Consider the following 21,148-nt stretch of genomic DNA (forward strand, 5'->3'; position numbering starts at 1 on the left):
AGTTTGTGTGTAACTTAGCAGGTAGTCTTAGGAACTTAATAAACATTTAAACCAGGGTAGGAGGGTAAGAAGACTACCCGATTTGGGGGCAGCATACAATAAGACAAGCAGAAGATTTATGATTTTGCTTGTGAACTAAGGAATGTATTACAAGGGTCTGTCGCTTGGCAAGGGGCACTGTTTCTTGGAGACTTTGTTATGAATTGCATGTATATAAAAAGAAAACACCTGTGTGTGAATTTTGGGGCTCTGATTTGGGGATGTTAGTCCGCAGGCTCCCGGGCCCTTTAATAAAGCATTGCACAAAACTTATCCGAGTTTTTTGTCCTTTATCTATCGGGCAACAAGATGAGCCCTGACCATAGCTCATTTACCTTATTACCTTAAGAAAATATGTTAGGAATTAATAATAACAACATTTTAAAAAATTTTAGTATGGTTGTGTAGTTAAGTGTTGAAAAACCAGTCAACAGGCATTAATTATTTAAGACTGAGTCAGATAATGTATTCTTCTGAACTCTGCTTAATGAAGATAACTGTGAGCGCTATGTCATGGTGAAACAGACTGTTTCAATCAGTGTAGAGCTGCATGTTCTTGTATCCAGAACCTGTGCCTTGGGTAACCTGCAGTGTCAGACATTTTAGGCTTGAGTAAGTTTGTATTGTATATAGAAATAGCATGTTCTTTGAGCACCTGCTCATATTGAGCTTATGGGCAAGTGTAGATATTCCTGCACTGTAAGCAATCAACATCATATACATCTTGCTCTAATAGTGCCACCCCTTTTTTATTAGTTGCTGTCCCCTGCTAAAGTGTATGGTGTGGTCCTCAGCTCCTCTTGCATGGCCTTGGCAAGATAAAGTGCCTCTGGGTTGTCATCTCTGGATTGCTCTGGAGTTGTGGGTTATCAGCTGTCCTGAACAGGGGACTTACTCCTGGGGATCTGAAGAATGCTGTTCTCTTCAGTGTTCGCCTTTGTCATCGTGGCAGTTTCTCTTGGGCTCTGTGGAATTCATTCTCATATGAATGTGAGCTGGAGATAGTTTATAAGGCATCCAAAGAAACCCCAAAACCCAGAGGAAGCCTTATTTTCCCCAGGTTGTATTTGCCTGTCAGAAGGGAACTTTCAGAAGAGCTTCCTGATTCAGAAGCACCTTTTTGGTCACCTGTCCTGGACTTCGAAAGATATTTACCCGGCACCATGTGTTCCTCCATCCCATCTGCCAAGGAGACAATTCTTCTCCAAGAATCCCAGTTGCCTCTGCTAGCATTTCCACTGGTACTGTCTTCTATACCATTGATATTGCAGAGAAGCTTCATCCTGCTAGTTCTCAACTTCTGGCAGCTCTCCCAGTCATGCTGCTTGTTTCTTTGGTGGTGCCAGGGCTTTGGGCTCAATTGACTGAGATGGGGCCATCTTGCACCTGTAGGTGGTTCATCTTGGATGGGTCCTTTATTTTTATTTTTGGAGCCTTCATTGTTCTCCCGATGGCCTTGGGTTTCCACACTGATCTTAACAGTGTGTCTGGTATGAGCCCGAGTTTGACTGCAAGTCCTGCTGGAGACTTTGGGCCAGGGTCTTCCACTCTTCTTACCTGTACCTCTGTGTCCATCCAGCTATAGGTTGGGAGAACTTCTTGTAGTTTCAGGAATGCTCAGAATCTGGGTGTTCTTTATGTAAGAACACATCCAAGAATGACTGGAATGCAGTTCTCCACAGACTTTGTGGGAAAGATTGGTCAGCTTTGGCTCCTCAGTATGTTCTTTTGGTATGTGAGTATCTGTTTCCTCTTGGGTGTATTCCATCATCTGCAGACAAGTAAAATGATTTTTCCCATTAACTAGGCTACTGTGGACCTGCTTGAAGATCTGCAGCTGGGCTTCTGTCTCATTGAATCCTTCTGAGTAACTTGTACAGCTAGGTTGCTTGGCTTGATTGCCACAAACCTTTAATGTTCTGTCTCTGCCTAGTCAGCTAAGGGGTGTGAAGTCAACAGCTGGTGTAAAATCCTGTGGGGAAAGTTCAGTCCCATTTCCTTGGAAATCACACATCTTGTTTCCTCAAGAGTTGAAAACAAACAGAAATTTACTGTAGGTAGTCAGTATTTCTGAAATTTCGTGCCTCCTAAATTCTGATTTAGGTGATTTGCTTTTTGTGTGGTTCAAGTGATCCTTTGATAATTATAAAATGACTTTTCTTTAATTTGAGGAAATTTTCCAATTTCATGAGCTGTAAAGCTGGATGGCCTTAAAAAGCTCACAGATGAATTGAGTGAATGACATTATAACCAAGGCAAAATGCTTTTAGCTATGCACCCATTTACTTTCCCTGTTTCATTGCAGTAATTTTCCTTAAGTACAAATAATGAAATACATATATAGGAGTGGTGTCACAAGGTCGTTGTTGCTCTTAAGTTGCCTCTCAGAGTTCCTGTGCTGGGGTCACATTCATAGTCTTAAAATTACTTCTTGTTTTTCTCTCCCTAAGGGATTGAAAGACACCAGATTAAAAACCTTCTGATATTCTAAGATGCCTTAACTGCCATGGGTCTGACAGCTCTTTTGCCAGTGGAGTCCTGAGCTCTATCAGCTTCAGATACCAAATTGTGCCAGCTGTTCTCTGTTGAGCATCTCATCTTCAGGTCTTTTTTTGAGGAAGTTTCAGTTAAGTAGATTGTTTTTCTGCTAAAGCTTGATTTCTTTGTTTCTTATTCTTTGGTGAGATGAGGACAGTGCTGGATTTGTTGCTCAGAATGGGGCCAGCAGGGAGATTCCTTTTCCAGTTGAGTGTTATGCTGGACTGTCAGACCTGGAGGGAAGGATATTCTAAAGAACCCCAAAACATCTAGACAGTCAAAGAAAATAAGAGACATTTAAACATTTATTGACTCTCATTGCAAAATGAGGGTTGTTGGGAGTTGTGTGGTTGTAGTCCTGCTGAATCCAGAAGAGCAGTGAAACTAATTCCACAGGATGCTCTCAACTCTGCAGAATGCTATTCTTTTACCATATAACCATTCCTCCCCTTTGTGAACCATAAATCAGCTCCCTCATCCCTCTTCTGCACCAGATCTTGTTGCAAATGTCCTTGGCATCCCCTCCCAGATGTAGCCTGAATCCTGCTCAGGGTTCCAGTAATTGTGGCAGGGCTTTGAAGAGCCTGTGAAGCTGTGTAACCTCCAAGGGTTCGTGTGTCCCACAGCAGGACCAGGAGGAGGGAATGCCTGCTAGGTTTGATCAGTTCTGCAGGGCTGTTACAAATCTTGCTGCATTTGAAACTTAATCTTGTCTGTGAGTCTTGATTAAAATCAGCCAACGATTGTGGGAGGGATTAGGGAGGCAGATGCATAATGTGATCTTAAGAAGATGCATAAAAATCATGTAATTCAAAAAACCCATAAGGGTTTGTCTTCTAATTAAGAAAGTTTCTCCATCTTTCTGTCTGCTTTTCATTTTCATATGAAGAGGGCAGTGTTGTCATCTTAAGTTTGGTTTGTTTATTATTTTTAGAAAGTGTGGGTACACTTTTTGAAGCTGCTCGCAGTAAAGGCATTTTCAGTGAATCAGTTTCTTACATAGGAAAAACACCCACTCAAAAAGCTGCATTAGAGGTAGCTGTAAATGGAAGCTGATGTCTTATCCCAAGTCCACAGGCAAATCCTAAATGCTGTCATTGATTAGGCACCTGTGTTACAGGTATATAACAATATCCCAGTTTTGCATTATTTTTCATGTTCTGATAGGCCCTGTCATACTGCAGAGAATGCTAAAGTTTCAGGCCTGAAGAGCTGGCAAACTAAATGTCACATGGAGGTGGGTTTGCAGGGCATGAAGCATGATCTGCACAGGAAGGATGAGATTCTCTTTGAAATGAAGATACGAGTTTTTAAGATGATAAATGTGGTTTTACTAAAAGCATTGCTGCTTCAGCTCATTTCACAGCCCATTTGTAATCAGTTGTTCAAAGTGATGTTTGTTTTCTTGTGTCAGTGTAGAGTTGTGATGCCAGCAGTCCTGGTGATGCACATCGCAGTGTTTCAGGCTTACTGCTGTGCTGGCTCGTGGTGAAGTCATGACACAGCTTCAGCACTGATCATGCTCTTGCCCAAAGGAACACAGATCTCCCTTGCCTTTCCTTCAAGGTAGGCAAGCATATCTCTGTTGTTTGCCTCTGCTTTTGCTGGATGATTCTCAGTAAATCTTAGCAAGAATTGAATTATGAGAAAGGAAGGTTGCCACCCAAAGCCATCGCTTCTGTTTGCTTTTTAATCTTTTTAATGCTGGAAGTGTTCTTACTTCCTCACTCCTTTTGCAGTGACTTTTGCTCAGAGACTAGAACAAGGTGTAGGGCTGAAATCTTCTCTGTTTGAGTGATGATGTCTCGTTTGTAGCTCCTCTTATTCAGCAGTAGGAGGTGTGTACTTAAAATGTCCTTTGAAAGAGATGAGCTGTCATGGCAGAAGTCAGATCCCTTCTGTAAAATGTTCTGCAAAGCACATACAGAATGAATAAACCAGGACATAACAGAACTGCTGCATAAGATGACATGCACAGCACTAGAGAGTTATGGGACCCTTCACACTGGCATTTTACCTTTTCCTTGGTGACTCTGTTGGTCCTTTTTTTTTCTTGGCAGTTTAGCATTTTATTTTGACTGTATTATCCTCCTGTGAGATTAATCATGTTTTCAACCTCTTCATGCCAAAGAAAGCCTCCTTGGATGTGTCTTTTAATTTGTCATTCATGTTCTTCAGGGGGTGATATTTGCAAAGATTGTAGTGAGGATATAATAATTCTGGTGTAAATTTAAATTTGCTCATTGCTTATATATGTAGATGTGTGCATTTGCTTCTAATAAAAGTAAACTCTTGCAATTTCCTGGCAGGTTTCCTGCTTGAGAATCTCTAGTTTAAAGTGGTGGGACTAGGCACTTCTAATAACTTACTATTTTCTGCTTGTCTTATTTTTCTCAATAACTGCCAGGTGTTACAGAGGAGGGCAGGCCTCCAGAACTGCAGAAAACAAAGACTGCACCACCTGTAAACAGACAGACACTGGATGCTGAGGAGCTGGAGGCTCTTAGAAAGTCTGTGGAGGAGTTTTTCTGCTTTTCCTATGGTGGGTGCTTTAAATTCTTCTAGATTTTAAAATTTTTTATTCCATTTGGGAGGAAAAAACTGCATGAACTTAGCTTTCCAACTACACTGCTGTTTTTAGAAACGTTTAGTAGCTGTTTGTGAAAAATACACATGTAGTGGTTCTTCTTGATGTGTTTTGGGGGATGTGATTTGAGATCATTGCACAGCGCACATTAGTGCCAGCAGTGTTTGGTTTTCTGAGAAGAGTTGCATCCACACTTTGCTTTTGCTCCAGTTCTGTCCAAAGTTAGAAAGTTTTGTCATCCTTTTGCTAACTTCAGCAGTCTCAACACCAAAACAACTCCTCTTTTTTTTTTCCAGGTAAAGCTTTAGGAAAGTCAACGGCAGTACCTGTGCCATATGAAGAGATTCAGAGGAACCAGTCTGTTGTGGTAGTGCAGGGCCTGCCTGAAGGAGTCACATTTAAACATCCATCAAATTATGATGCTTCCACCCTGAAATGGATTTTGAAAAACAAATCAGAGATCTCATTTAGTATCAACAGGTTATTTGCTCTCTTTCTTGTGCTAGTCTGTCTAATTTGGTTTTGTACTTCAGTAAAATTAATTTTAATTTTTAAGTAAATACACTGCAGACTGTTTCTCTTAAATAGGAATTCTCTCTGTAATGTACACTACCAAGTAATTAACAACGTCTTTGCTAAAACTGAGTTTTTCTTCCCATATTTCCACCCAGGCTTTTCATAGAACCAAAGAAACAGATAGGTAAGTTAATGCTTATTCAGAATAAACAGAAAAATATTGAAATTTGAATTTAGGTAGCAATATATGTAGAGCATTTGGTCGTGTAAATAAAGTGGCAAACTGTGCAGAAGTTTCTAGACTGTGAGTTGCCTTACTTATAAGTTACCCCTTCCTATATATAACCCTTTCTTTCCTTTATGCATTTGCCAGGAGCAACTCATTAGAGATAATTAATTCTGTTTCATTCTTTGTCTTGATCAAGTCCATTCTGTTTCATTCTTCATCCTTATATTGAATTTCAATTTAATGTGAGTTGAATAGTATCCTGAGAGAAGGAGAGGTGAACATAGGATGGACTGCTTTCAGTTTACAGAAGATGCCAAAACATTCTAGTGCTTGGGTTCCACTACCCAGCTGATTTTGGCATTTGTATTTAATTTTAAAAAGTAACTTAATCTTTTGAAGTGGCTAAGTGTTGTAGTTCCTGTGAAACCTCTATATATGAAAAATTCTGAGCTAGAGTGAGTGTTGTAAAACTCTAGAGAGATTCACTTCTAGCTTAGGAGAAATCCCCTCTCCTCTTCCTTTTATAGTATCATGTTGCTTTACTTGCTAAATGCAGAAATGTGGGGATTTGTTTTATGAAAATGATGAAGTAATCTCTGTGGATGTAGGCCAAAAGAAAAAATTTAATTTCTTAAGTGAAAGAGCCAGAAGTTGATGCTTGATTAGTAAAGTTAGAGATGTGTTGCCTATGCTCAGGTTGAGGACTAGAGATGGAATATTACAGAAATTCTGTTAATAATATAGTACTATCAAAAATACAAGGCAGGTTTTCAGTGTGCTAAGTGACATTCTAAAGCTGTTTGTGTCTCAGTACAGTTTAATGGGATCTTTCATTATCTGTGTATAAGGAAAATATGCACATATGCTTGTAAAATGTGAACAGGCTTTTGCTTTGTGAAATCAATGTTATATTTTCAATTTGTGTTTAAAGTAAATGGAGTACAGGAAATTCAAATATTGTCTTTTAACTTTCAGAAGCTGATGTGACAGCTCCTTCACATTCAGTTATATCCCCACTTGAAAGGTGAATTTTAAATAATGTAGATTTTTTTAAAAATCAACTATCTATTTTCATGTTGTTATCTTTGTCTTAATGTGCTTTTTCTGCACATCTGACCTTTGAATGACTTTTGCTTACTTGGCATTATAAAAAGCATGAGGCTCAATCTTCTCTTTTGATCATTACTTGTGAGGAAACTGTTACAAGTTAAACAAATGGCAAAGTTTCTCTTTAGTTTAATTAGCCCAATGGGTGTTCTTAATTCACAGTCTGTTAATCTTAATTCATAGTCTGTTTGCCGTCTTTTATGGTACAGCAGTGAGGGAGGACAGATGTAATGTTGCTTCCTTCCCCCTCCTCAATTTGAAAAAAGTGATTTTTTTTTAATTAGTAAATGAAGATATTATATCTGTAATAGATCAAAAATTTGTGAATGTGAAAACAGGGATCAGTTTTCTCTGCTTCTGTGTTTGCCTCTCATTAAATGCTAAACATGATCTGAATATTAAATGTACCTCAAAAAAAAAAGTAGGAATAGAAGATTGCTGGCAATTCAGTTGTTAAAAAATCAGATAAGCCAATATGCAGGGGTTTTTAATTTTATGTTCTTGTAAGAAAAAAGTTCTGAGAGATTGATTTTGCTTAGCAAGCTGTAAAGCTTTAAGAACTTACCAGAAATCTAAGGTTTGTTTTTAATAATGTAATTCTGTTTGATTTGTTTAATTTTATAGTTGTCCTCCTGTTCAGGTGAAAACAGAACCAAGCAAGGATCCTGGTATGTTCAAAATTTTGCCTTAATTTGCAGGAAAAAACCCAAAAAACCCAAAAAAACCCAAAGAAAAAAAACCCAGATTATGTTAGAAGACTGAACTTAAGCAAAAACAGAAAAGAAAAGCTCCAAAAAAAAGAAAAGTAGCAAATAGACATCCTTGGTGACACAGAAAAACATTTCTTTCCTTGAAACTGTCCGTTTTTCAGTTGGAGTTTTTATCAAATATTAAACCCTAGCCAAATGCTTCCATTTCAAGAGGGAAATGACAAAAATTTGTAATACATTGTAGGCCAAATTTATCTTTCTGTAATTTAGAGAAGAATTTATTTGTTAATATTCCTAAAATATTGAAAATTAAAAAAATGTCCATTTGCTAGATAAAATAGAAATTAAAAGTTCATAAATAACAAGAGGTATTATTTGTTATTTAAAAATTGCCAGATGATTCCTAAGTTGCTGTGCAGGTAGCAGCTGATTCCCCAGGGCATTGTGATGTGTGGCAGAGTCAGGCTGAGCTGCGTGCTGAGATAAAAGCATGGACAATCCCATTAAAGCCAGTGAGGCAGCAGCAGGTGTGCTGGGAGATAAACTGGTGCCTTTCCCTACTGCTGGGCTGAGCTGCACTGCTCAATTTCTTATTAGAATTAAGTTTTCATATGTGGTTCAACTTTTTGCTCTTGTTGTTTGTACTTCACAACTTGAAATTTGTGGTTTAGGCACCCTCCGTTTTTAACATTTGCCTTGACATACACAAAGCATTAACATGAACTTTTTACAAAGTCAGCCCCAGACTATTTCCAGTGCTGCTTTTTAGGCATTTTAAGTAATTCTCACAGAAGAGTGAGCAGGAGCTTTCCCAGGACTTTTAGCACAATGAGTGATAGAATATATTTCTTTCCTGTGGTAGCATGCAAAGAGGAAGGAGCCAATTTAAAAAATATTTTTCAGATCTGAGGCAGCACCTTCAGGGGAGCCTGGTTTGTAGGGAGGTATTTAATCCTAGATTATTTCTGGGGTTGACCAAACTGAAACATAAGAAACCAGCAGGTCACTTTGTTACCATTTTTTTTAGCTCAACAAATGTGTAATGTTTTGTATTTTTTCCTTTTTCTTTTTTCTTTTTTTTTTTTTAATAGAGACCAACGAGGATTGTGGTGAGTGCATTTTTTTGTTTTGTTTTTTTGGTGGTTTAGTGGTTTTTTTGTTTTGTTTTGTTTGTGGGGTTTTTTGTGTTTGTTTTTGTTTTAAGAATCTGCTTATTATTGTTTCCGTATTTGATTCCTTTGTTGCTTCTACAGGAATTTCTTCCAAATTGTCAACAGTAACATTGAAGCAGGAAAAAGATGATCCTAACTACTATCAGTTTAATACTCCAGGTAATGATACTAATTTTCATATGTGTTTATCTCATTAAATGATTGGTTGCCTAAGTGTTGATCTCCCTCCATGACTCTCTTTTAAGTAATTTTTGGTCATTAAACATGCAATTACTTAGCTCTGTTAGGATACAGCATTGCCTATCATGTTATTTTGAAGAATACCAAAACAACTTCATCCCAATCCCACATGTGTGTGTTTGGTTCTGAAGAAGTTTTGAAACTGTTTGATTTATTTTTCTGAAGGTACAGTGTGCAGACTCTATAATTTAATGGCTTTGTTAAACAGAAAATAAACGTTTCTAGTGATGCTTTCTAGAGCACTGCTTGAATTTTTTTTTCAGTTTAAAGTTTCAGTAACTTTTATACACTGTACATCATATAATCAGTCATTTTATGATTCTGTGACTGGAAGTGTATCAACCACTTCCTTTGTAGGAATGACCAGTATGTGTCAAAATTGTATTGAAAGGTTTATTTATGTGGATAAAGCAAAACAATATTTATGAGGCCCATGGCTCAGCCTCCATCTATGTTTTAAGTTTTCTCCCAGTTCTTTTGCCTCACCTCCATGTATCCAGTTTACACATTCACCTCAGCTAGGAGAGAACAGAAATTGTTTTTTCTTTATGTTGGCATGAACAGTAATTAAGAAATTGTGACTATAAATGGCAATATGAAATAACTAAAACCTTAAATTTATAATTTCAACCTATGTGTACTTGTCATTAGGTTAATTAAGTAATACAAAGAAACATGGGCAAGCTGCCTCACATCTCTCAATGACAGTTACATGTTCAGCAGTGAAGAGCAAAACAGAACATCCCTTAATTTTGTAATACTATATATTATTGAGATAACATTTTGTTTATATTCTGACTTGAGGATTCTTGAGACTATTTTCTAATGTGCTTTCATAACTAACTATGGGGATTTGGAATCAATATTTTCATCCTGGCATATCTCAAGAATATAAGAGCATCATTCAGAGAGACCTCAACCATGGCATGGCAAAGTGTCACTCTTTGAGTGCAGAACTGGAATAGTGTTAGGATTATCTGCTCTTCTTATGTGCACACTGCCTAGCCTTGGAGTCTTACAGGCTAGGCAAATTTAATATAGTAAAAGTAGATACTGGTGTGAAGACAACCTAATCATTGTTCCTTCCAATGCCAAATCTTCCCATTCTTTTGCTTTTTATCCCCATTGTGGTTTTCCATTTCATGCATATAAATGATGTCAGAATTTGGCCAATAGCCCACAGTGTTACTCAATGCCATCTGTAGAGAGTCTGCATTGAAATCATTCTCTACAAAATAGTATCCATTGCACTGCAGCTGAAAAATCCAAGTCATGCAATATGCTTCCAGAGTGAAGTCTAAGCACATTTGACAGGGGGGATTTCTGTTGTCTTTCAAAGAACTCTAAATTTAAATGTTCTGATATATAAATATATATCTCTTTCTGATAAAGTGATGCTTGAGGGATGATTCCCCTCTCTGCCTGCAGTGTAGTTGTCCAAAATTGCATTTAAAACAAGACAGAACTGAGTATATTGGTAGAAGTGATGGGGTGCTGTGAGCTAAAAGATATTTTCTCTTTCATGTCAAGTCATGCTGACTAGACAAGTAAAGCGGCTTGCCCTTCATTCTGCATGTAGCTACCACTCTGATTCAAGCCAAAGGTTGTCCAGACTACAGAGCTATAAATTCTGGAGGCACATAGGTGTTTGTGTGTGGGTGGTGGTGCTGTACAAGAAGTGAACCTTTAAAAAGTGGTTATTCTGAGGGGTGTTCCTGAGGAATAACATAGTATGGCCCAGCATTGCCTTTGGAGAGATGTGCTACAAAATAAAGAAAACAGGTAAGGTAATAAATTTTGCTAAAAATAACCTACAGCAAAAGCCAGGCTTATCCATTACTGAGAAGAAACAACTTAAGTATTAGGGAACAGAAATCTGCTTGGGCTTCCTGGAGAAAGGGATTCACTGATAAAATTTAATGGTTGTATTTTTTCTCTAAGTGCTTCCTCTCAAAGATCTGTAATGCTGATGAACATGCTGTGTCCCTGGGTGGCACACTAACTCTTCCTGTTAATCAAAGAAGGAAAATTATATCTGTAGGTGGATGTTCTTCTCATCTCGGTTGAAGGTTGCACCATTTAGATGTTGCCAGGAGTTAATACTGAATTAACTCATGGCAACATCTAAATTTAGAATTGTTTTAGCAGTACACAATCAGATGACTGAGAAATAAGGACTCAGCCATCTAAAACTTCATGTGGGTGTATTGACAGAGAATAAGGGGCAGTTTTTGGTCAGTGGACTCTAGAACTGTCTCAAGTTACAAAGTAAGCTGTAACCAAAAGTATGTATTCTATTACCATCTTCATAAGCTGTTAGACCAGGTGGGGCAGTGTTCCCTATCTCTCCTCCATGACCCATCACTGATAAGTCTGGGGTCTGTCTCTGCTAATGGGCCATCAAATGTCACTGCATGACTGAAAAATTCCATCATCCCATTGAGAGATGCTCTGCCCAGGGGGAGGAGCCAAGCATTCCTACCTGGATAGAATCTGAGGTTTGGAACACCATGAGTAGCCTTGCCTACTGAGTTCCTAGTGGACAAGAGCTACATAATCACTAGTGGAGCTTCAGAGGAAGACCAGACCCTTCTACAGGATCACTGCTTCAACAGAACCATATCTGTCACTCCAACAGATCTGCAGCCACCATTTAATTGGACTGCTGCCACCACCCTGACCAACAGGGCATCACATTGCATTCTCTGTCTGTCAGTTTAAGGCAGTGTTTTCTCTTTTTATTTTAATTTTCATATTAAATAGTTGTTCTGGAATCACCTACTGGTTTGCTTTCAAAGTAGTGCAAAACTCTATTGCAGTGGATGTTTTATTCAAGTGTCCAGGACAAATGTGAGGGTCACTTCAGTGTTAAATTTGGGGGAGAACAACCTGTTCTGGGAAAAAGGTCCAGATTTTGATGTTTGACTAAATGAGGAAAAGGACTGTGTATTTATCATCAGGACTAAGTGACACATCCTGGGGCATTCCAGCTATGTTAGCTAGTGTTCCTGCATGTGCCTTACCTGTAAGTATCAGTGACTATGGCTCTTATGAAAAGATGCATAACTGAGAATGCTGTTTCTTGGTTTAGTGGTTTAAATATAATTTAATATTTTTACTAGAAATTAACAAATTAAGTAATAATTTCTCAAGAGTCAGATGTATTTTCAGATTTGAGAACACCCAATTTGTCCTATATAAAAACAAACCTTTTTAAGTGTGGCACTGCTGAGTGGGTGCTGAGTGCTCAGTGCTTTATCATCACAGAATAAAGCAGAGTTTTTTGGTGGCATAACCTATACAGAACTGAGTTATTTGCTGACTTACAACCAAACACTTTGTAAAAGTGGCATGTTATCCTGTAAATTTTGTGAATGTAGGTCTTCACTGATGCCTTGAAGTTAAAACGAAGAAAAATGGAAGCAGAAGGAAAAGGCTGTAAACAGTCTGTCCTGTGAATTGTCTGGTTCAGTTTTTAAAACACCTAGAAGTGAGTAAAAAAACTGCCTAACAGCTTTTTTTTTTTTTTTTTAAACACCATGTAGCTGAACAGTGCTGTCAGTTTTGGAATTCTTTACAGTGTTATTGAGGCAATTAAAATACAGGACATTCATCCAAACCCAAATGAAATTAAAAATTTCTTCTTCTACAAAGAAAAGCCCAAAATGTGAATGTAAACTTGGCATTTATTCTCACTCTGAAACCTTAAAAATAATGAATGTCTGTTAGTATGTCCCTAACAACAAAACATTTCTCCTTTGGTGATCGCTGAGAATACTAGAGATGTATTTTAATAATGTGTATTTTAATGGAGCTAAATCTGTGAAGCTAGCCTGGCATGTAACACTGACTGTGCAGGTATTATCTTAAACCAAGGAACTCCAGAATATATAGTGAGCACAGTGTTGTGCTTCCTGAAGGGAATCCCATCTAGTTCACATTGCTACTATATAGGTAGCCTATAAAAAGGCCAGAAAAGTGAGCATTGCTTATCCCTGAGGTGGTAAATCCATTCCTCTGCCAAATGACACAGGTTTGGCTGTGTAGTGTTAGCACATTAGGACATAATCCATTACAAACTGAGGCTGAGAGGTTTGGAATCAGTGTTTTAGTAAATAGTGTGTGGGTGGGTAGACATAAAGAGTAGCTGTGACTGTTGAGGGAGTGACATCTACTCTTGTTTTTAATGGATTTGTTGGAAGGTGAAAAATCACCTGTTTGTAACAGACATTTCAGGAGTTTCAATTTATGCCAACAGCCATCTCTTACACTGCACTGCTGAATCCTAGACCAAGCACATGCTTTGGGTGCAGTGATCTGTCCTGTATTTATCTGCTCATGAAAGACCAAGGTTTGGTGTGGGTGTTAGAGTTCCCAAGTGCCTGTGCTGTGTAAGAGAGCTCTTAGCTGAGAGAATACCTCTGCTTTCCCTGGTTCAAGGTGAAACTGCTGAGCTCTGCCCACACATCTGAAGTTCAGATTACAAGACATAAACATACTGAAAGATTTTACTTCTAAGGTCTCCTGTGGTTTTAATAATTAAATTTCCCACTTCTGTGTCCATCCTTCCTCCTACATCCCTCCTTCACCAGTAGAATGTAGTTCTTCTTTCTTGAATTTTCCTTTTTTCTGTTTTGTGATTTTTTTAATGTCATTATTTCTGGATGGAGCTTCTTTTGATCTGGTTACCACTGTACTTGATTTTTGCTTTCCTTGGTTATGTCATATCTGTGTATTTCTGCCTGTTGTGTGCATTAATGCAGTAAAGTGGAAATGTATCTGGTTTTATTAATATCTCTTGGTGGTAGAACTCTTTTAAATTTAATTTTCTAGTCTTTACAAAATTAGGATAGCAGAATCTATTGGTTGATATGTTTTAATTTCAGAAACAACATTTTCATACTGCTTTTTTCCTCTGTCCAAGCTTTGTAATATGGAAAAAATGTTCAAGTTTCATGAAATAATCTGTGTTGGTCACTTTTGAAAAAACAATCTCATGGTTTTTCTACATGTACTGTAGTTTTTTATCAGTATTACAGATAAAAGGACTGAATTCTCTGTACTTAATCCCAAAGGCTGTAAATCTACTAAGTTTATCTTTTTAACTAGAGAAATGTTTCTTCAAGTTTAAAAGCATGAAAGACCATTAGTTTTCCTTTTTTACTGCTGTCACAGCATGTATTTGGCACAAAGATAAGGCAATACAGAGAATACTTCAGAATATGGGGGTAAAACAATCCTGTCAGGATTTCTGAATTAAGGAATAAATCCACAACTGTGCATATTTTGAGATATTTGGTTGTAGTGGGATGCATTTTTTTTTTTTTTTGTGTCAGTGCCTTATGAGTAATAATAATTGCTTGCTCACAGGAGTTCTTAGGAAATGACAATCCTGACTGAGTGCATCTGCTGAATATGGTGATTTAAATAAAAGCAAATTTAGTCCATGGAGACATTTTCAGCACACCCAGGGCATTGTGTTCTATTCCCACTCACCCCTAACAGTTGCAGATCACACTATTGGTGTGAGAATTCCTTCTGCTGAGGCCTGGAGGACCACCAGTGTCTCTGGCTCCTTTTCCTCCCTGTTTTTCCCCATCTTTGGGCTATGGTTAAGCTGTGCCAACATCAGTGTTTGTGGAGCTGTGTTTTGGACAAAATCAGGGAGCTTCTCTGAAGTAAACAGGTTAAAAAAAAAAGGGAAACACCTTCCCCCAGGTGTTACCTGAAGTAAACAGGTTAAAAAAAAAGGGAAACCTCTTTCCCCAGCAAAGAAAAGTGGCAGGAGCAGATCTAAGCAGACTTGCTGAAAGAAATGTGTTTCAAGCAAAGAACTTTGCATAGGTTCCTCACTTGAAATGCTGTTCATTTTTAATCTCTTTGAAAATCTGAATAATGAAATTAGGCAGAACTGTTCAAGTTAGCATTATTGTAACCACCTAATTATAATTATTTTCATTAATACTTAAATATTAACTTATTTGATATGGTATATGTACTTTCAATTGACTGAAATATTTAAAAAGTCTGATTGTGACAGTAGTCTTTTCTGTATTTTCTTTCTTACTGTGCAGATGCAATAGAGTATTTAATTGCCTTATTAATTAACAGTAGCTTTTCTCTTGTGGAACTATTAATAACATAAATGTATCTTGCTGATACATTTATGAATGTATCTCTAAACAGCTAGAATTTCTGGTCGGCTATATGAGCTTCTGCAGGTTGCTTTTGGAAATGCAGCCAGAAATTATGGAATTTGCACAGAACAATTAGTCCAGATCAGTTCCAGTTCCTCCTGTTTGCCACACGTGGGCAGGTTTGCCATACCTGTGCTGTTTCTGTGGTGCAGAATGGCCTCTTGCTCAGTGTGATGATGTTTGTGCTGTAAGCATCTCACCCTTCTGGCACAGCTGCAGGAGAGCCAGAGCAGTAAGCAGTAGGGTTTTAGGAGTGCTAATTTAGTGTTAGTAAACACAAATAAACATAAATAAATAAACACTAAAAACCCACAAATAATTTAGGAGTGTTAATAATAGGTTAAGTGTAGTTTCTATGCTGCTTTCTGCACCAGTCTTTTTTAAGCAGTCTGTAGTCTTCAAAAGAGCTGTTGTAATGAAAAGTAAACAGCCTTGGAGTGTCATAAATGACTTTAATCCCAGTGAATTTATGTATTAAATGTAGATAGGAATGTTGAGGTCAAGGAATACTCCTTAGGAATATAAACTTTAATGAACAGGGAAAAGATCTAGCTGATTAAAGTGTCCTTGAAGAAAGGCAGAAGCATCAATGTTTCTTTTTTAAAAATTAGTTTATTAGTTGAAATCTGCTGTTCAGCATGAATCTCTTGACTCTTCAGTAGTCTAAGAAATGCACAATGCTGCCACTAACCCCAGTTTTAGTCTGTTGAACCAAGTAACGATTTATAAATATTTAATATTTAACAGAGTCTTTCCAAAGTTTAACATCACAGAAGGTATGAAGTGAACATATAATATAGGAGATTAAAAGTTTCTTAGCAAATTCCTGTATGAGCTGGAAGTATGTGTTTGTTGTGAGACATCCTTAAAAACTGTTCTCTCTGTTCTCAAGCAGGCCCTTCCAAAACACCAGAGATAGATGAAAACATTGCTCCTGGAAAAACTTACCCAGGTAGAACTTTTACTTGTGTTTTTTCCTCACATCTGTGTTAGAAATTGAGTGTGTGAGTTTTGCTTTTCACAGCTTTGCTACTTGATTTGCCATAAAACTGAGGGTATTGGAACTTAAACATGAATAGAAATGAAAATTATGGTTGCTTTAATTTCCAGCTGTCCAAGTAAACAGACATGTAGATGGGAACTTAATTTCTTCCTTTTCTAAATTTAAAGAGGAGCATCAGGTTGATCACTCTAAAGCACAAGTTGTTTGTGTAAATTGGTATGTTTCTCAAGAAATTCAGTCTGTTTCATAATGACTTATAGAGTTTAATAAAATTCAGCATTATAAATTGTAAGTGCAACTTACAATGAGATCTAAAAGAAAATACTCTTCAAAATGCACAAGTGCAGCTTTACTCTGTTGGAATAATTAAAATATGTTCCTTCATGCACTGCTACTAAATTTAAAAATAATTTCTGATACAATTAGCTTCACTTTGTTTAACTGTAGTGCAGTTAAGTATAAATTGCTCTTTCTCACACTGAGTGTTGATTGGCTAATCCTGTTTGTGTTGTTGGGGCAATCTGCCCCAAAAAAGCATTGTGGTCATGAATTTCCCCCCATGTTTGATTGTTGGCCTTGCAGCCTGTTATGGAAATCATCATAGTGCAGAAACAATGAGTCTATAGAGCTGATAAAAAAATCCCTAATCTCTGAGAACAGGCGGCCTTTGTTTATATTTTCAGTAATCCTGGATAAGAAAGGGGAAAATACTTATGATTGTATTAACCCTACAAAGCCAAGAAGATGGAATTCCCTTCAGTCATAGCAGCAACCCTGCAGTGTAGCATGTACAGTTAGCAAGTGTAATCCTCACCTCCTTGCCTTTGTCTGGAATTGTTCAGAGGCTCATGGTAAAATCTCTTTGCTTCTAGATTTTTTGCATTCTGTGAGTGCAAAGGGCTTCCCTGACAATGTAGTTTAGATGCAGAGGCATGGAGTGTGTGGCTGAAAATCTTGTCCATGTCCACCATTCAGCAGTCCTGCTTTTTTCTTTCAGAGACCTCCCAGCCTGATTCATCAGAAACAAGTGAGGATTCTGAGGCTGAGTTTGGTAACGAAGGTCAGTTCCCCACATCATTGATTTCAGACATTTTTATATCCAGAATGTGTTTTCCAAAGCCTGCATTACTTGGCACTCAATGAAGAGAGTTGTGTGCTGGTGTTGAGTGGAGTTTAGATTGTGCACTGCTTGGTAAATGAACCTGGTGGCAGATTTGACCCGTTTGATGAATTTCATTGGTTCCCGTTGGTTTTACAGTGGTTTGAAAGTGGGTTTATGTTGGAGAATTTTGCTCAGACATGGCTTGAAGGAAAAAAAGGCCATGAAAATATACAGCTGATGGAAAAGTAAAAGGCTGTAAGCAGCAAATTCTCAAGCCTGATCCTGTAAACAACAAATTTCTCAGGCACGTTTCTGAAACAGCAAAGTTCTCAGGCTTGTTTTTTGATAACAAGTAAATACCTTGTCCTTGGATGGTTATGGGAAAGCAGAGGGACAAACATGGAGGCCTTGAGAACCGTTCATAACAGGATGAGAAAAACAAGTCTTGGTCTCAATAGCAAACCACAGGTATTGAAAACAAAAGGAGGGGTTGGTGTGTATTCTGTAGCCAGTGATGAGCTTGGGTTTTGCAATATGTATGAACTTAATTAACACAGTTATAAAATATGCATGTTGGATCAATAAATCGGAGTTCAATGCTGATCAAAGGATAGGTCGTCTCCCTTCGCTTCTATAGCTTTAGAACATTTGTATTGAAGTCGGAGGGAGAAGACCCACCTTGCATTGATCAGCATCAGCTCCGATTTATTAATCAATCAGGCACTTTTTATAACAGTGTTAATCAAGTTCATGCATATTGCAAAATCCGAGCTCACAATAGGTCAGAGATAACATACCAACCCCTCCTTATGTTTCCAATACCAAGATTTGGGTTCTCAAAATTATTTTTGCTTTCCCAAAACAGCCAAAGATAGAACATCCACTTGTTATGAGAAAGCTGCCTGAGAACTCTGATATGCAAGGTTCTCAAGGCCTTCATGTTTGTCACTTTTACTTGTAATTAAAAACAACCTGAGAACCTCTGCTGTTCACAGAAACAGCCTGTGAGAACCTGTCCCCCACAGCTGCCTTCCAAGCCATCCCTGAAAAAATCTCCAACAATTTGAACTCTTCAAGACAAAACATTGGTACTGTGTTTTGGGACCTATGGTATAATCCATATGGTATGATACTACGTCAGTTAGATAACAAAGGTAGTCCCTTGTCGTAGACATTTTTTCATAGAAATTCTTTCTTTAAAATTTGTGCATCTTCTGGGAAGCAGAGCCCCAGAAGAAGAATGTAAACAATTGTTATCAGCTGCTGTGAAATGTAGCAGGTACCCCTGTGATTGGATCAAATTCTGTGTTTACAATTGAGGGCCAATCACAGGACCAAACTCAGAGACAGATTCCCTAGATACAGAACTTTGTTATGCATTCTTTTCTATTCTATTCTTAGCTTAGCAGCTCTCTGCAACATCTCTCCTTTCTAGTATAGTTATAATGTATTGTATATCATATATCAATAAATCCAACCTTCTAATCATCAAACAAAATTCTCGTCCTTCTCTCACCATAGAGACCTCCTCAAGTTGCTGTAATAGTCCCTATCAGCACAATTTATTTTGTGATTCCTTTTGCTGTTTCAATGGGGTTTTTTACAATCATGCAATGCTCAGTCATGTTTCAGAAGACAATGTTGATTTCCTTAGGAAGTACAGAAGCAGCTTTGTTTTTTGCTCTGTTGTGCTTTGCACAGACCCTTTTGTAGGAACAAATTGTTCCTTCACAGGTAAAAACAGGAGCTTTCTGAAGTTACTCAGTTAAGTAATTTATTGCCAAATTTGGTTCCCTGATAAGCACAGTTCCTTGATTCTGTTAGAGTTTTAAATTAATGGCAGTTCCAGTGCTGCACTCGAGTTTCCTGGACATAAACCTAGTTGTATTGGAATATGAATCCCAATATTACCAGTTAGATTGTGCCTGGGCCAGTCTGACCCTCTCTGCCAGGCCAAAGGTGGCAGCTGTGGTGTTTCACCCCAGAGACACCTTTAGCTTGCTGGTGGTTGCAGCCGGGCTCTAAACAAGTCCAGGCTTGTTAGGAACTACGTTACCTCAGGAGGAAAGCTTCAGGTGATGGTGAAGAGAAAAAGGAGATGGATTCTGCTGGAGGGTTATATCCAGAGGTTTATTCCATGGTTACAGAGGTCTGAATCTTGGGAAGAGCTCCAACAGAATGCCGACCGCATGGCCTGATTCACCTTTTAAGCTGCAGGGGGAGGGGAGGGGACAGGTGAGCCACCAACCAGGTGGGAGGGGCGGGGTCTCAAGGGACGAGGGACACCTGGACAGGCCAATGACCCCCAGGCCTGAGGGGCATCCTTTGAACTTGACCAACCACACGACGCCTTTGCTGGAATGTTAAGCCTGATTGACAGGACTCACTCAGCAAGGGGGTGAGGGGGAAGAGGTATAGGCACACCTGGGAGGTGACCTGGAAGTCTAAAATGGGACATTACAACACACTGCAACATAGTTGTGCTTTGTTTTTTTTTTCTCTCTTAAAGATGATGGTGATGTTGGTGATGATAATGATGATGACGATGAGTACATGCCCCCTGAAGAGAGCTTGAGGAGTTCCAGTTCAGCTATTGAAGGTGCCAGTACTGGGAGAAGAAATGCAAAAGAATTCAGTTTTGGTAAGATGAAATTTAAAGGTGATTCTGTCTCCCTGCTGTGTTTTCTGAAAAAGTTTTGGGTGATATTGTGGTGCCAAAAAGTTTGGTATCATCACAAAAATAGGTGTCACATCAACTGATCACTTAGAACTTTTTGACAGAATTAAGCTAAAAAAGAAACATTTTTGGAATTTCATTTAAGAACCATGGGCTCTGTGTAGATGTATTGCAGCTGTATAATCATCATCATCACCTACCTCAGTTGTTTTTTGTTATCTGACATGATGACATAAATAGATGCACAGAAAGTTGGGATTTTCTGGTTGTGTTCTTTCCTGATCCCTCCTGTTGGGTTCTCCACAGAAACACATCCATGCACTTCAGTTTAGTCTGGTTAAAGATGCTCCACCTGGGATTTTTTGTGATTCTCTACCTCTCCTTTGTTCTGTGCTTTGCTTTAGTTTGGACACATTAATCTGTCTGCTTTTATTAGGTTCTGTGCAGTCAGGAATATTTTTTTACTTTACATTTTTGAAGGCAGCCACCAGAATTCTGGTGGCAGTGAAAGAACAGATGTGGAAATTCAGTTATAGCCTATGAGATGTGAATGTTTTTTGTGAGGATAAACAGTATGAAGCAGAGTGATGCGGAGTCCCCAGCAAGGTGCAAAGGAGAGTTATTTATTGCAAGAAACAGGCCCTTTTTAAGCAGGTAGCCTATTATCTGTTACATTCCATTTTAGTAGAACAGACATAATTCAAGCAACCATGCTAAACCACGATGTGAGCATGTCATGGTTATATAATTTGTTTTTCTGCCTCCAATGCAGCTGTGTCACGTTCCCATAGTTCTTTTCTGCTTAGCTAAAGTAATAGGGCTGAGCCATGATTTTATAAGGGCAATTATGCTGTTGTTTCCTAAGGTTTTACCTATATGGTTTAGATGCACAGGCATGGAGTGTTTGATTGAATATCTTGTCCATGTCCATCATTCAACTGTCCTGTTTTTCCATTTCAGAGACCTCCCACCATGGCATGTCAGAAATAAGTGAGAAACCTGAGGTTGAGGTCACCATTGAAGGTCAGTAC

At 38.3% G+C, this 21,148-nt stretch overlaps 1 protein-coding gene across 9 annotated transcripts in view; it reads left to right on the forward strand.

Moving 5' to 3' along the window:
- GTF2I (general transcription factor IIi) overlaps window positions 1-21,148 on the forward strand; it is a 74,978-nt gene that overhangs the window by 12,241 nt on the left and 41,589 nt on the right. For 8 of the 9 annotated variants that reach the window (XM_074556739.1, XM_074556733.1, XM_074556736.1 and 5 more), the window contains exons 4-14: window positions 4,985-5,119; window positions 5,461-5,644; window positions 5,836-5,864; window positions 6,885-6,933; window positions 7,641-7,684; window positions 8,818-8,835; window positions 8,980-9,057; window positions 16,228-16,287; window positions 17,336-17,398; window positions 19,950-20,081; window positions 21,078-21,140. In XM_074556739.1, coding sequence (XP_074412840.1) covers window positions 4,985-5,119; window positions 5,461-5,644; window positions 5,836-5,864; window positions 6,885-6,933; window positions 7,641-7,684; window positions 8,818-8,835; window positions 8,980-9,057; window positions 16,228-16,287; window positions 17,336-17,398; window positions 19,950-20,081; window positions 21,078-21,140 — 855 coding nt within the window. The remainder of the gene's footprint in view (window positions 1-4,984; window positions 5,120-5,460; window positions 5,645-5,835; window positions 5,865-6,884; window positions 6,934-7,640; window positions 7,685-8,817; window positions 8,836-8,979; window positions 9,058-16,227; window positions 16,288-17,335; window positions 17,399-19,949; window positions 20,082-21,077; window positions 21,141-21,148) is intronic. The other variant, XM_074556734.1, reaches the window with a different exon arrangement.

This window comes from Zonotrichia albicollis, chromosome 22, assembly GCF_047830755.1.
Source record: "Zonotrichia albicollis isolate bZonAlb1 chromosome 22, bZonAlb1.hap1, whole genome shotgun sequence".
NCBI classification, from domain to species: domain Eukaryota; kingdom Metazoa; phylum Chordata; class Aves; order Passeriformes; family Passerellidae; genus Zonotrichia; species Zonotrichia albicollis.